Genomic DNA, 17,090 nt, shown 5'->3' on the forward strand with positions numbered 1-17,090 from the left:
GCAGGATATAACATGCACTTTTAGACTAGGGTAAAAACAGGTCCAGAAGTTATCATGTAATCTCTCAACTGAAGCAATGAAATGCCACAAGCATACAAGTCTGCTTCAGAAAGGCCAGATAATATATATATATTTTTAAATGCCTAACATGATCTGTGGAAAAGCAAAGGGTGATCCTGTTAAATGAAGGCATTGAGCACACAGACATTCTTTATTAGAGAACTAACCCTTAAAATGGAACACAACCACCCTGATTACTGAACTCCTTCAATACCCATGCTGAACTTAGTATAACAGGCCTAAGCTAAAAGAAAATAGATTGTTTAAAGGAAAGTATGACCATTTCTCAGAGGGGTAAAGAAAGTTTTCCTCCTTCAGTTGCATTACCAAAAGCCTGCAGTGAACACATCAGTATTCAGTTGTTCCCATGTTTAAATGTTTTATATCTAGATCATTACCAAGTTTCATATTGTATATACAAGATCTGAACTGCTGCAGTACCTACCTCACTTGGAGAAGTGTTATCCATCACCACATGAATCAGTCGAGGATCCACTGACTTTATTTCACCACTCTAATTTTTATGCAGATTGATATTGAGGAGGTAGGAGGAACAAGAGAAGAGGTTAGTTTTTAGTTCAGAGCATACAATATCAATGTAAGAGACCTTAAACTCTCTGCAGCCCATCTCTCATCTGCCCTTTCTTTTTGTCCATTCTCTCACCAACAGTACAACCTTTCAGTTTACCTTCTATTCTTTTGCTCCTTCTCAGTCAATAAAACTTTCAGATTTGATTCCTACTGTTACTTTCTTATATATTTGTTCTACTGAGCAACTCTATTTGCAACTCTTGTCGCACTAAGCGCATCTCTCTAAATTCATTTTAGTATTGTTCCAGTATTCAATGTGCCAGATGTAGAAAAGTCTACTGGAAGGAAACACCTCAGTTTATGCTGACAATTCCCATTGGTATCTCCCCAAAATGAGCAATGACTACCCAATCTTTGTAGCTGTGCATGAAGGTTACCTTTTTATCTGACAGTAGATACACAATAAATTGGCATCTTTCCCGGCATGCATCTGTTGAAAGCATATACTCCACAATTTCAATGTCTCTCCAAAGTACCAGAATTATTAACCATACACGGTATATTTTTTTCCTGTGCATTAGCAATAGATCTAGTACTCAGAGTGCAAGATTACTGCACATGCATACGGATTCAGTGCATTTGTTCTGCATGTATTTATTGCATATGGAAAAGGCTACAGAGGAAAAAAAAAAAAATGTTCCTATAGTAATTTCCACACAGACCCACAGACCTGTTCCTAGTTGCTCCTGACAAAGGAAGCCACTAGGAGCAGGCTGCTGGTAAGGCTGAGCAACTTGTCAGACTCCAGAATCACATAAAGCAAACCAAATACCGATTGTAACAGGGCAAACAGCCAAAACTAAACTACACCAATCAAATCTGTTTAGACTAAGGCTTCATCTTCTGTGATGCACTTGCTTCAAACTACTTCTGCAACCTGTCAGATACAAGTTGAGACATGGAATAGAAAAAACACAGCATTACAGAACCAGAAAGGAGCTTTCTCTACAACATCAAGCTCTCAAATTTTTTCAATAGTCAGTATTTTCTCACATAGAGATCATTTTCAAAGGAGTTCTTACAGATTCTTTTATATTAGTGGGCTGTGTACCATCATTTATTGGGAGAAGTCATCACAACAGAAAAAAAATAATCCATAAAGCCCACACAATAAAACACACACACGTGGTAAAAACAACCAAGTAGCCAAGAACCAAAAGTTCAAGTTTTGGTGAAGCTGTCATTCTCCATGAAACACTCAGAAATAGTATTTAGAACGCTCAAAGCAGTGCTGAATATTTTTACCTCAGTCACAGACACTTCCATAAGACGAGTTATTGGATCTTGATGGCTCACAACACCACAGAGCCAGCTGTTCTCATCCTCTGGTTGGTAAACCTTAACTCTTTGGCCTTGGATGCTGTAAGGAACTGGAAAAGAAGCACTTTGAGCACATCTTCCAAACAAGCTTAGCGTCATACAAGGATCATACGTGCACAGAAGTGCCAGCTTTCAAGTTGAAGAAAATTAAAATGCTAGGGCTTCTGCTATACATTTTGCATAAGCAACTCATTCTACTGTAAGATGTCAATAAGCCCTCATAGCTGTAAGTCCAAATTATTGTAAGGGCAAAATTCATTCAGTTTACATATTTTATTAAACCAACAGACACCAAATCCCCATTATGTTCACCTTCAAAAATAATACAGTGGTCTACCTCTAAGGTGGACACCTAACCTATGAACCCAAATTCTGGATGGAAAAATTATTTTAGCACTCGAATTAGAAGATCCCAATAGATAACCAAAAGCTACAATCAGGCTTAAATCCTAATACGCAATCCAGATAATAACTAGGATATTAACACTGTGCTCAACAGCTTTGGTAACACAGTATTTGCAACTTAAATGATTCATACATTAATTATAAAAATGAAGGAATTCAATGTAACAAAGGGAAAATTTCTCTGGTCCAAAAAAATCAACAAGTACAGAGCAACTTCATTTCTAAATTTCCAGAATTATAGAACAGAATCATAGAACAGCACCAACACTTTTGTCCTGGTTTCTGTTAGAATAGAGTTAATTTTCTTCCAAGTAGCTGGTAGAATGCTATGTTTTGGCTTAGGATGAGAAGAGTGCTGATAACACCCCGATGTTTTAATTGTTGCAGAGCAATGCTTATGCTAAGCCAAGGACATCTCAGCTTCTTGCTCTGTCCTGCCAATGGGCAGGCTGGGGGTGCAGCAAGAGCTGGGAGGGGACAGACCCAGGACAGGTGACCCAAACTAGCCAAAGGGGTATTCCATACCATCTGACGTCATGCTAAACAATATATAGGGGTGGCTAGCCGGGACAGTGGGGGCCGGACTGCTCGGGGTTAGGCTGGGCATCGGTCAGTGGGTGGTGAGCAATTGCATTGTGCATCACTAGTTTGAACGCATTATTATTAGTAGTACTATTATCATCATTGTATTATTATTATTATTTTCCTGTCTTATTAAACTGTCTTTATCTCAACTCACAGGCTTCACTTTCAATTTCTCTCCCCCGTCCCAGAGAGGGAGGAGGGAGGGCGAGCGAATGGCTGTGTGGTGTTTAGCTGCCGGCCAGGTTAAACCACGACAACTTTAAAAACTCAAAGCAAGGAAGATTAAAATCAAGAAAGTTGTAAATACATGCACATTATCAATAGTATGATGTCCTACTTTAACCAGATCTTCAGTGATAATACACAGTAGGTATTTCCAGTTGTATCTCAGCAGCATACTTACTGGCATTCATCTCAAAATAATGCTTCTTTGTAAAGAGCTTGCGAAAGAACACAGAAAACCAATCTTCCAAACCAACAGTAACTACTATTACTATTACTACTAATACTATTACTATTTCCCTTCACAAATCCCAGAATAACATAATCGTTCCCCAACAGTCAAAGTAGTTCTGAGAAAGAAAAACACAGTATTACCTCTACTAAATATCTCCTGAAGTTTCTGGTCACTGAACAATGCATTAACAGATTCTCTTAGTGAAGGCTGTTCCTGGAGAATCTGATTCTGACTCTCTGTTCCCATCTGCCAACAACAAACAGTTTTAATATAAAAGTAAAGTGCTTTAAGGTAAAAGAGGCATGAGTTTGAGAGAGAGCTCTTCTTGGACTGCTTTTAGACATTAAATAAAACAAAAACAAGAGTACAATTCAGAAGAAACATTGCTGAATATGACAGGAAAAAAAAAAGGGACTAGCTATGGAAAAGCTGTTAAACTTCCATTACAATTATCATCTACACAACGCTTAACAGACAGCTCTCCAACTGACCAAGATAGGCAGGAGCCAGGACTTCTAGAAGGCAGATGAACTTAGTATAAGTATCTGGAAAAGCAGAAAAGGAAATCCAAGGACATGATAGGGCAGTGAGTGGAGGAAGACAAGAATATGGAAGTGGAACAGTACAGAAGTTTTAAGAAAAAAAAAAAAGATTGTCACACAGAGCATGAAGTTAAATTTGCACTAATCTGAACACCAAATACCTGAAACAAACGTAATCCACTGGCATCAGACAGGAAACGTAAGTGTCTGTCCAGAAGAAACTCCACTGGGACCACAGAGCCTAAACCTAGCTTATCCACTAGAGGAGTGAAGGTCTGTGGTAAACAACAGAAAATGAAGATTATACAAATGACCAAGCACACATATAGACCAAGAGCAGTTGTTTTCATATGCTACTTAAGTATCAAAAAATAAAGTTTCATTTTTCAACCTGCATTTCCTAGTACCTGAGTTTTAATGCAAATTATTACTCATTATGTTTAAGCAAATAATTCTTGCAAGTGTGTCATATAACAAGACAATATATTGCAGAAAATTGGCTCCACATCTTCATTACAACTTAAAGCAGAACTGAAAACTTGTTTTGTGATATTTGATTTTTCATAGGTAAGCACCTTCTGATGCTCAGGTTAAAAAAAAAAATACCTGAGTTAACAGTTCAAGCTATGCTATGTATTTCAGGTATAGCCTTCTGAAAGGAGCGTTTTCATTTCTGCACAGAAGTGCAAGTACTTCGTAGGCATGTTAATGAATGGGAGCATTTCTTGCTACTGTTCTGTGCAAAGATGAAGTTCATACCAGGTGTGCTATTGATAGTACAAACTGTAGAACAAATTACTAATGGAAGAATAATATCTAGCAGAATCAGAATGATAACATTACAATATAACTTGCTGATGCAAGATGAAGATGCCAACCACTGGAGTCTTTGAAATGTGTAATCTGTCTCATGCTCACACTTAATCACGTGTTAAAATCACGTTTGACATTTTTGCCTTAACAGATCATCAAATTTGTTCACACTCTACTCTCCTGTACATGACAGTATGAATATCAAATGCAGTGCACATTTAGTCTCCCATTGAAAGGAAAAACCTATAGGAAAAACACTGCCTACAGAACCTCTGCTATAAAGGTCTGGCTTTCTTCTGACTTAAGCCAACTGCAGTAAAGAAACCCTCAGAGCGAAATGCAGTGCTGAACTTGTTGCTTTGAGCTCAAGTGTCCATTTAAAACAAGTTCAGATTCTACCAAGGCACAAGGCCCTTGATTGGCAAATGCATTTCAATGGGCTCACACCCTATTAAAAAGCATGGAGTAGGATCTCAAGCAGAGATCCTACTTATTCTCACAATTTAAAAAATCCTGTCACAGTCAAAGTTCTAAAATAGGGAAAAAATAATCTTTGATGTATTTATCACATTTCTTTGGACATACTGGTAAGAGATACTTCATTTCTGTGAGGCAACAGCATTCAATTTCTGGGGCATGAACTAGAAGCAAGTGCCTCTCAGATGTTTTTCCAAGGGCACTAAAACTCCCAGTTACTTTCTCCCCTATTTACCATTTAAAAAAACCTGTCTCCAGGCAATTCTTGGTACCTGCAGAATGGTGTACTATTCAAGCCTTGTGTTTCATTGTACTGCCCATGCAAATCTCTGAGGATACAAGAACTTTTTGGTCAAATACTCACCAGTGCAGGCCACTGCGTAGGTGAGACTCGAGTCCCCTGAAGCATAACTGGATCATTTCGAGGTGCCCAAACCAACGATCCTTCCAGCAACAACACTATAACTTCTTCAGCATGGACTTTCACCCAGGCATGTTGCTTCCAGTTACAGCCATCAAATTCCACGAAGATCTGATTAAAAAAAGTAATTTAGTCCTTTTCAGACAGAGTAGAAAAAAATCAATTTTTACAATTCCTATTGATGAGAATACAGCAGTTTTAATCAGAAAAATTAGGGTTAGTATTTTAACGATAACACTGAGAACCATCACATCTGCATAACTATCATATTTCAAAAGAAACTGGACTAGAATTCACAGCAACTACTAAACTATGAAAATGTATTTATTCCCCAAACACACACTACTAGTTCCAAATGCTGCATTTCTCTGCACAAAACTAAAGATCTGAAACTTATTTATCCCAAAATACAACTGATGAGCAAGCCTCTTGTACATTGGGATTGCTAGAGAATTTACAGACTCCTACTTGGCATTTCAACAGATGGCCTGTATCAGTACAGATAGCTTTATAACTGACATTTACCAAATCGAATCCTTCAGACAGGAAAGCCTGTGTTTATGAAAACCACTCTCTATCACAAGTTTTGTGTCACCTTGAACATTAAACTTCCTGAACCAAATGCAAATATTTTTGATGGCATCTCAAAATACTTACTAGATTTTTAATGACGTTTTAAGTACAACACAAATTGTACTACAATTCTAAATCACTGTTCTCAGATACCATCCTCATTTCTCCCTGTCACAAAGGGCAAATACTAAATCCATATGCAAGAATGCTAAGAACAGGAACAAGTTACAAGTCTCATTCCATGCCCTAACAGTTAGTGCTATTAAATGTTAAAATGAAGTTGCATTCCAATCTTTCAGATACAGAACTTACATACTACACACATGTAACCAAAAATAAGTCAGGAGAACAGAAAGAAATTCCTAATCAGTTAAGAAAGACCTTAATCTGAATAGTCAAAACAGAGTTTTGTAATAATTGCAAGATCATTGAGGGTAACAGACCCCTCTCTGCTTTACCAGTAATCCTCATTAATAGAGGTACTGGAGACCACTCATTCTCTTCTTCCCCACCCCTTCCTCCAGACTCAAAATCTGTCCAGCAAGAGAGGGAAAAAACATGAAGCAGCTTTCCTGATGAATTCTTTATCTCCATTACTTCCTAAGCTGCCCTGCAGAGAAAGACAACTGTGTTTTACCACACATCTTTCCTCAAATTCAACAAGTTTCATCAATAAAGAAAGTTTGACTGAACACCTTTTCTGTTTCTGGGCCTGTACCTTTCTTAATAATATACCTGTGCCACTATGGTACCTGTGTGCTACTATATGGTTTATGGCAGTAAAATATGACATTAAGAAAGGACTATCATGTTAAGAGTAGAAAGAAGAATTGCTTGTTTGTATGTATGACATTAGTCAGGTAATCATCTTATAATTCTCTTACGTTACATGAAAAAGTTGGCCAAAATGAACTTCTGGAATGATGCTAGCTAGATGCTAGAAATATACATCTTCTCTTAAGATACTCAAGAATTTGATGAAAAGGAATAGAGATTTTATAAACAACTACACAGAAAAAACACTTCTTGCTAGCTGTCCTGGTTTCAGTTAGGACAGAGTTAATTTCCCTCCTAGCAGCTGGTAGGGTGCTATGTTTTGGCTTAGGATGAGAAGAGTGCTGATAACACCCCGATGTTTTAATTGTTGCAGAGCAGTGCATAGACCAAGCCAAGGACGTCTCAGCTTCTCGCTCTGTCCTGCCAGCAGGCAGGCTGGGGGTGCAGCAGGAGCTGGGAGGGAACAGACCCCGGACAGCTGACCCAAACTGGCCAGAGGGGTATTCCATCCCATCTGGGGTCATGCTGAACAATATACAGGGGTGGCTAGCCGGGACGGGGGGGCAGCTGCTTGGGGTTAGGCTGGGCATCGGTCAGCAGGTGGTGAGCAATTGCATTGTGCATCACTTGTTTGTAGACATTATTAGTAGTACTATTAGCATAATTAAAGATATTATTATTATTAATTACTATTATTTTTCTGTCTTAATAAACCGTCTTTATCTCGACTCACAGGCTTCACTTTCCCATTTCTCTCCCCCATCCCAGAGAGGGAGTGGTGAGCTGTGTGGTATGTAGCTGCCGGCTGGGTTAAACCATGATACTAGCAAAAACCCTTAAAGTAGTTGGCAAGGATTAACAAAGGCAAACAAATTCAAACAAGCAGTAAAGCAAAGCTTAATGCCCTGACCCAAAGAAATAAGGATAAGCTATTTATTTCTTTATACAAGACTTGAGTTAATTTATCTTGTGAGACACATGAAATCAGACTATACGTAAATTTCTTCCAGTCTTAACCTATGAGGCACCTCACATTTCTATGAATCATTATAAATTGATAAATTGGAAAAGCTCCACTTTTAGCTCCAAATTTAACAAGTTACTCCTTGGTTTAAAACACAAAACAACGCAGAACAAAAACAAATTCACCACAGTGCTAGAAAAAATAGTATTTGATGAACTTCTAGATGGGTGTTCCACATTTCTTTAAGATGCTTACTAAAAATTGTGAGAAATACTGCGACTGTCAGCAATAGCAATGCTGCTGTTATTTAACTCAGAAAACAGACTTTGACTTTGCATTTTTTGTTGTCGTCGTTTTGTTTTTTGAAACCTCAGATCCAGAATCTGGGTCAAAAAGAGAGTAAAGTAGAACAACATTATCATATTAAGCTCATCTCTCTTCCTTGCAAAACAGAGAAGTCATGGCAAGTTTGTTTTACACACTTTATGTCCAATACTCAGTTTTCTTCCACTTGGTATACAAGAAGCAACAAATATCACATACATGTATATAATATATATAATATTCTTTTATACAAGAAGGAATACATGTTATATGCATATTATATATACACACACACACACAGCCTGACAAACTTTGATTTACAACCAGCAAAGGAAGGCACTATTAATTCTAAACCAATACCAAGTAGAGTATTTTCCTCAACACAGATACAGAGAGCAGATGTTCCAATCCAATGCAACACCACACATTGTATTAGGAAAAATTACGCCAGTAGTTTCCAAAAGATCACACCAAAGGACTGCAAGCCTCAAGACAAACAGCTACATTTTCACTTCCTGTTTCCAGAATCTACAATAGAAATTGCTTTCTGTGTACTGGGTATGCAAGAAGCAGAAGCTGACTTGCAAAGCACACTACACATACATTACTTTTTACGACTACTAAATATAACTACAGCATATTCTTCAACTAACTGATGCCCACTTAGTGGGTATGAGAAAACCACTAAGGGAATCCTGAAAGATAAGCCTAAAGTAAGGACAGATTAGACACTCGAGAGCGAATAACAAATATTTGCTTTTGATATTTAAAGTGGTATACAGCAATACTCTACCTTTGTTGTAAAACTCAGAAGCTTTAAGCAAAGATGTTGCATTATAGATGAAAAAAAAAAAAAAAAAAAAAAAAAGGAGGTTCTCAGTTTAATTTGAAAACACTCTAGCTTTGTGTCAAAAGGGAAATGTCTGCATGCTAAAGCCCTGGAAACCCTGGAATAAATTATCTCTCCAATATATCAACGGCCCTGCAATTTGTGGGGTCACATATACTACCACCAGCTGACCCTTCCACGTTTGCTCACAACCAGTTCAGACAACCCACTGATAACAACAGCAACTGCACTTTTCTAATACCAAAACTTTTGAACAGTGATATTGATGATATCAACAGGATATGCAATTAGTGCCAGTATGTCTGTATTGCATAAAAGAAAAAAATGATGCTGCTTAGACAAAATGCGACTGCACGATTTCCCAAGTTATCCTATACCAAAAAATGCCTTCCTTAATCAATATCTAATTACAAAGAATAACAATTTTAGTATTTTTTTTTAATCTACAAGAAGTGTTGTTGCAACTCAAAAAAACAGAGGGTACACGAACACCTGTAATTCTCCTAGCTTCCCCTCCTTTTATTTAGTTGCCTGTCCGTCCCAAGAAAAGTGACGCCAGAAAGCAGAGCTGTTGCTCTGCTTTATTTGATATACAACAACAGCCTGAAGTGTTTGTCTAGAAGGCACAGGTTTGTGTAGCTGCTACACTAACACTCAGGTCTTAATAAACTCTAGAGAACTATAGCCTGGTTCAAATAGAATTACTCCCCAAATTTTCTAACACCAATTCCACTACAAAAGTAGTAACAAAGCAAAAGACGTAGTATAGATAGGACGCAGATATTGGTCTTTTTCATCACATTACACAGGCTACAAACATGGTATATGATAGAACTACTGGAGTTTATTGCATTACAATTTGCACAAAGGACTAATGTAGATGCTATCTACGATAAACATAAGAAAAACTTTACATTTTAGGGTTTTATATAATTAGGAAAAAAAAGGAAGCAAAAAAATCCAAGTTCAAAAATATCCCTTAAAATGGTCTTAAATTTTACCTAGTTTTGAAAGGAAGGGTGGTCCATCAGTTGCTAGAGAGTAGCCAGAGACCCAGGTTCAATTCCCTGCTCCATCAGAGGCTTCCTGCATGGCCTTGGTCAAGCCATTTATTCTCACTGGCTGAGTTTCCCCATCTGTAAATTGGAATAATAGTACTTATGCCCAGAAAGGAGGCACTGGTACGAATCTATTGCAGGCTACCAAGTGAAACTGGGTAACAGGTCTGTCCATGACCTCTTACTCGTTAAGATGTTGAAAGAAAAGAACTTCATTGTCAACAAGTAGGAGGGGAAATAAGAAGGTAGATACAGATACTGAGATTTCAACTTGTGAGACATCTGAGATCTCATGCAGCTAGTACCACCATTAATTAGATCTAAAAAATTAAACTCTAGCAGTATTCTAATAGCTAATCCATCCAAAGAGTTATTTTGGAATCCATTATGGCAGACAACAATGAAGTTTACACCTATGCACAAAAAAAACTTTGAAGCATGATTACTGAATTTTTCTTACAAGAAAAATATCTACCTGAAATATATATTTGCTATGTGTGTTTATAACGGCTGATTCCCAAAACGAGGAAAACTAAGGAAAAAATCAGGTAGAAAAATCTACCTTTGAAATAATTTATATTGAGCCAGGTAACAAATGGATTTGAACATATGGCCCAAAATCTCACAATTACTACAGGGAAAAACTATGCTTAAAGCTGATACTGATTAATAATTATCACAAAATAGTTGAGGTTGTAAAGGACCTCTGGAGGTCATCTGGTCCAGCCCCCCTGCTCAGGCAGAGATATCCAGAGCCAATTTCCCAGGTCCATGTCCACAAAACTTCTGAGCATCTGCAAAGAGGGAGACTCAACTACCTCTCTAGGCAATCTCTGCACAGTGGAAATCTGCTTCCTGATGTGCAGACAGACCCAGTGTTCCAGTTCGTGCTCACGGTCTCCTGTCCTGGCACTGTGCACCACTGAAAACAGCCTGACTCGGTCCTTACTGTATCCTCCCTTCAGGTATTTATGTACATTCATGAGATTCCCCCATGCCCTCTCCTCTCCAGGCTGATAAGTATTATCCCATGGTACTGTACCAAGCAGACCACTGAAGAGGCCGAAGTCTGCTCTCCCAAAGTCCAGGGCTGTGAGCTAGCTATTCACCCTTTTCACTGGCCTACAGATCTTGAACTCCAGCATTTCATGGTCACTGCAGCCAAGGCTGCCACTGATCTGCATATTCCCAACATGCCCTGCATTATTGGCGAGAACAAGGCTCAGCAGAGCACCTCTCCTCATTGGCTTCTCTACTGCTTGGAGAAGGAAGTTGGCATCAACACCTTCCAGGAACCTTCTGAATTGCTTATGTCCTGCTGTGTTGTCCCTCCAACAGGTCTCAGGGTGGTTTAAGTTCCCCATAAGAACCAGGGCCTGCAAACAGGAAGCTGCTTCTATCTGAAGAGGGCCTCATCTGCTTGTTCTACCTGGTCAGGTGGCCTGGAGCAGACCCCCAATGTATTGTCATCACCTAACCCTGTCCTCCCTTTAATCCTAACCCACATACATTCAAAACCTGAAGGAAAAGAAAACTGTACAAGGAAACTTCCCCATCTTTCTGTTCCTTTTGTGAAACCTCTTAATCTAGTATAGACAAGACACAAAAAAGAGACTCCTGGCAGCAAGTATTGACAACACATAGCAGTCGCTACCAAGCAGCACTACCTCGCAAAAGCATCGTCAGTTAGTTAATCAATGACAACAAGAGGTAAGTAGTAACACTTTTTCCAACTACAAGTACAACAAAAACGGTTTCAAAAGAAAACATACTTGCAAACCACAGAAGAAAGTAATCCTGCCACTGACGGGAAAGTCCAATGCCTTAATTAGACAGGGCGTCTAATCAAAAGGAAGTAGCACAAGCTATTAGGTGTAGACAATGATGGTTTGAAAGCAAAAGCATGAAGCATCGTGCAACTGAAGTCATAAGCACAACGACCTTGAAACAATAACCATGTGGAGGAAAAACAGAATTTTGTTTGGATTCTTTAATCAACAGTTGAAAGTGGAAGCAGTAAGCATCAAGTGTAGTGAGTACTCTGGCACTATCAAGAGAAGTTACTGTATAACCAAGCACAGCTTACGACCGTTTTAAAAGACTATACAAGGGCCAAACAGAAAAGGATACACAAACTTACACTGCACTTACTAAATCTTATTGGAAAAACATTTATCCAAACGTTTCCATAAGAACATGACATGGCTGCACATACATGCTGGGCTGGGGTAGTTAACTTTCTTCATGGTAGCTGGTATGGTGCTGCATTTTGGATTTTGAATACCATTGACAAGAACACGAATGTGTTAGTTGTTGCAGAGCAGTGCTTAGACAGAGCCAAGCACTTTTCAGCTTCTCGTGCTGCCCTGACAGTGAGGAGGCTGGGGGTGTACAAGAGGCTGGGAAGAGACAGCCAGGACAGCTGAGACCGAGACTGACCAAAGGGATATCCCATACCACATGGCACTGTGCAAAGCAGTAAAAGCTGGGTGGAAAACATAGGAGAAGGGAGGATATTTATTGTTACGGCATTCGTCTTCTCAAGCAACCAGTACGCATGATGAAGTCATGCCTTCCTGGAAGTAGTGGCTAAACACTGGCCTGCCACTGGGAAGCAGTGAATTAATTCCTTATTTTGCTTTACTTGTACACGCAGCTTTGCTCTACCAGTTACACCATCTTTATTTCAACCCACAAGTTCTTCCAATTTTACTTTTCCTATTCTCTTCCCTATCCAACTGGTGGGGAATAAGTGACTTGCACAAGTTACAACTGCAGAGGCATTCCACCCCCCTTGTTATATCTCTGCTCCTTGCATTTCACTGTAAATGAGTAGTTACAGAATCCCTCGTGACACTTGATTCTTGAGAAAAGCAGTCAGTGGAGACAAAAAAGACGCTGTTCATCAGATGAATGCAGATTTTCCTGTGCTGATGTCTATCTTTCACATCTTGGAAGACAGAAAGGCCATCAGAAGAAAATGTGGCATAAAAAGCATTCATAATACTTTGTACTTAGGCCACCAAGAAAGTATCAGTGAGTGAGTGGAAAAAATGTACATCTGCTGCTTTGCGGTCAGCTCTCCTTCAAAGAAACGTATTTCACTTGCAAAGCAAGTAAAAATTTATTAAAAAAAATAAAAATCAACATCCTGTTGGTCTATCTACAACTCTCTTCCATCGAGAAGCATTACAGATATGCCCTGCCTACTGGCCTGAACAACGTCCATCCAGCCCAGTATTCTGCTTTCAACTGCAGCAATATGAGACAGTGAATGAGACAAAGACAGGAACACCTTCCACGGTCTTTTGCCCCTATATACCCTTCTGACATGCAAACTCACACAAGTAACTTGCTGACAGAACGATCACTGCAGGACAGAAAGTGACACTGACTAGAGTGCATAGAAAGCAATCGATACCATAGAATCCCAGCTTGTTGTGAACCTTCCTGCCACTTGCATGGTGTCCCAGCTTCAACTCCCCATATGCAAACTCTTCTCTCCAGATCTATTGCAACCTGAATGCCTTTACAAGCTCCCTACTCAGTCCCAATCAGGTAACATGAAAATTCTGCAGCAGCCGTGTACCCGCAGACACCCTACCCCATACGGGCAGTATATGTACTTTTTAGCCACATTCTTCCCTACTGCCAAGATGACTTTCAAGTAGCATCCCAAAACTGCTTGAGGGCACACAGATCTAAATCCAGTCCTGTAGTGTTGCAGCATTTTTCATCTACAATCTGGAGGATACATAAAGTGACCTAGAGAAATTAGTTGAAATACCCTGATATCTACGGTTAACTCAAATATTTCTGATACTTGCAAAGTAAATTGAGCTTATTCTGCAATTCAGGTAATTCCTAAATGTCAGCTTTATTCCATGAAATTGCTTATGAAGAAGACACCACAAAAAACATGTAGTAATCTAAAGTAATACTGCTTTTCCGATATTAAAAGACTATTTTAGCAGCTTTCTGAAACACTTTAAATGTTATACTTTTTGCCTGTTCTCCGGTTTCCTGCCTTGGAAATGCATAGATATAAAACTGTTTTATATTTCTTAAAAGCCAACAAGAGACTATGGGGTACTAAGTGAAACTACCTTTACAGGACACCACAAGAAAACACAGACTTAAATAACTCAGAGCAGAATACATTTTATTCTTGCTTTCTTCAGACCTCATCCACATTATTACTTAATCTTAGAACAGTAATTCCTGAAGCATGGTCGACTGCCCAGTACCAAATCCTCACTTCTGGCTGAGTGAATTATAAAAAAAGACAACTTTTCTGACAGTATATCTTAATAGAATAGTTCAGTTGGAAGGGACCTTCACAGATGATCTAATCCAACTGCTCGACCACTTCAGAGCCAACCAAAAGTTAAAGTATGTTACTGAGGGCATTATCCAAACACCTCCCGAATGCTGACAGGCAAGAGGCCCTCAGGTACCTCTCTAGGAAGCCTGTTCCAGTGTTTGACCACCCTTATAGTAAAGAAATTCTTTCTAATGTCCAGTCTGAACCTCCTCTGGTGCAGCTCTGTGCCATTCCAATGCATGTGCTGTCACTGGTGACAAGGGAGAAGAGACTGGCACCTCCCTCTGCACTTTCCCTCCCCAGGAAGTTGTAGAGAACAGGGAGGTTGCTTCTTGGCTTCTTGTTCCAGACTGAACAACCCAGGTATCCTCAGCCTCTCCTCACAGGACATGCCCCCCAGCTCTTCTACCAATTATTGTCAAAGTGGTGTTCATTTTGTATGGAAGGTTCCATGACAACACTAAATATTCCACATTACAGAACTATGAAAGATCCACCTGAAGTATTTTACTCAGTTCACGTTTAAGAGTTCTTTCACAGCTTTGGAGAATACAGTGTTTAGAGACAGCTGCATCACTGAAACGGTGCTAACTGAAAAATTACTGATGAAAGGAACTAGGTTAGGAACAGCAGTACTAAAAGTTATGAGTTTACACAAACACACACAAGAAGAAAGCAAACTACTTCCTACGCGATCAAGCACAGTTGTTGATCTTTTCCTTTGTCAAAACAGTCTAACAAATGTCACATGGTTGAACAGCAATGACTAACCAGGAAACAAGTGAATACCTTTTGTTGGGCAGAGATCCATCAAAAAAAAAAAAAAAAAACACACAACCAAACCAACCAGCCAAACAAACAAAAAAAACCCACACACTCCACTAGTCCTTCCACCAAAACAGTAGTCAGATCAGGAATAGCAAAAATTTATTACATCATAGTCATATTTGAGTCAGATGGGACCATAATGCAAAGGTACCGATACATGCCAAATGCAGCCTTCTACAAGAGTAGCTCTTCAGATCAGGTCATTGCCCCAGTATGTTTCCACACTTCAGATGGAGTCTCCCACACCTCTCCTAATTTACTTTTGAAGATCCCCTCTTCTAGACTTTTTTTTTCCTCCTTTCTCCTCCTCAGACAAATAAGGCATCTGCTAGAGTGCATCACCATAATTCTCAACCACAGCTGGGGAGTGCCAGGCCAGACCACCAGGAATTTCAAGGCTAAAACCAGCATGCTACTTCTTACTCAACGCTTCAGTTGTCTGTTCTAACCTGATCTCTGCTAAAAAGGTACGGTCTTCCCCAGTTTCATTCTTATATGAACTAAGGCACCTTTAGATAAAAGGGGGAAAAAGATCCTTGTCCAAAAACCAGAGCTAAGAAAGCAACGTCATTTTAAGAAGGCAAGAAAGCTTCTCAGTGTTGGAATTCTGCAAAGAAATCCAAATAACTTGTTGCGACGACAACAAAATTAAACTAATCACAAAGACAGCTGACAAGACTCTTCACAAACACAACTGCATTCCCGTACTATGGGTCATTTTAAAAGCCAAAGTTCTCAGACACCTCCAGAGCACATCTTCAGTCCCAATGAATACTTGGTGAACTGGCACACACAAAGAGAAACAGCATAGACGTCTTTTGAGAACTCTTTTGCAAGTCTTCACCTGAGTTTCACAGCGCCTACTAGAAATAAGCCAAATGAAACCACGAAAAGCGTTGAAACGCTACGCACACCACAAATCGCTTCTGTTGGAAACAGAAACGAAGACAACCGAGCCGCTGAGCCCAGCTCGGAGCGGCGTCTCTAGACACGGGGCACCACCGCCGCTGCCCGGGAACCCCCGGCGGCCTCCCAGAGCACCGGGCCAGAAGCCGGGCGCACACGCACCGCCAGCAGCACGCCGCAGCAGCGCGCACCCCCCGGCTGCGGCCGCCCCCCGCCCCGCAGCCCCGGCGGCACGCTCGCCGCAGGCCGGCCCCGCCGCTGCCCGGCCCGCGCGGCCCTGCGGGGAGCGGCGGGCGGCGGCCTCCGGGACGGCGCCCTCCGGGGCGGCGCGCGCGGGGAGGCCAGCGCGGCGCCGCCGCGACCCCCCGGGGAGGCCGCGCCCCGGCGCCTCGCCCGCCCCGCAGCGCTGCCCGGCGGCGGCCCGCACCCGCGGCCCGCGCGCGGCCGGCCCGGCCCGCCAGCGCCCCCCGCCCGCGGCCCCTCGCCACCCCCGCGCCCGCCGCCGGGGCCTCACCGCCAGGTCCTGGGGCACGGCCCCGCTCATGGCTCGCACCGTGCCGCTCCGCCAGGCCCGGGAGGGCAGCGCAGGCCCGGGCTCCGGCCCCGCCGCCTCGCCCTCGCCCGGCCCCGCCGCCAGCAGCAGCAGGAGCCGCTTCCCCACGGGGGAGGCCGCCACGTCCGCCATCCCCGCCGGGCAGGAGCCGCCGCCGCGAGCCCACCGGTCGCCGCCGCCCCGAGACACCGAGCGAGCGCCTGCCCCGCGCTGGGCCTCCGAGCGCCGCCCGCCCCGCTCCCGGCATGCACCCGGCGCAGGC

At 41.4% G+C, this 17,090-nt stretch overlaps 1 protein-coding gene across 2 annotated transcripts in view; it reads right to left on the reverse strand.

Moving 5' to 3' along the window:
- The window catches only part of KDM3B (lysine demethylase 3B), a 53,300-nt gene extending 36,210 nt beyond the window's left edge, over window positions 1-17,090 (reverse strand). The window contains exons 1-7 of one of the 2 annotated variants that reach the window (XM_027468350.3): window positions 16,790-16,909; window positions 10,161-10,295; window positions 5,615-5,782; window positions 4,122-4,235; window positions 3,559-3,664; window positions 1,897-2,021; window positions 506-574 (exon numbers count right to left, since the gene is read on the reverse strand). In XM_027468350.3, the coding sequence (XP_027324151.1) occupies window positions 506-574; window positions 1,897-2,021; window positions 3,559-3,664; window positions 4,122-4,235; window positions 5,615-5,659 (459 nt within the window). In that variant the 5' untranslated portion in view covers window positions 5,660-5,782; window positions 10,161-10,295; window positions 16,790-16,909. Of the gene's footprint in view, window positions 1-505; window positions 575-1,896; window positions 2,022-3,558; window positions 3,665-4,121; window positions 4,236-5,614; window positions 5,783-10,160; window positions 10,296-16,789 lie in introns of both variants that reach the window. The other variant, XM_027468349.3, reaches the window with a different exon arrangement.

This window comes from Anas platyrhynchos, chromosome 14 (genome assembly GCF_047663525.1).
Source record: "Anas platyrhynchos isolate ZD024472 breed Pekin duck chromosome 14, IASCAAS_PekinDuck_T2T, whole genome shotgun sequence".
Lineage (NCBI taxonomy): Eukaryota > Metazoa > Chordata > Aves > Anseriformes > Anatidae > Anas > Anas platyrhynchos.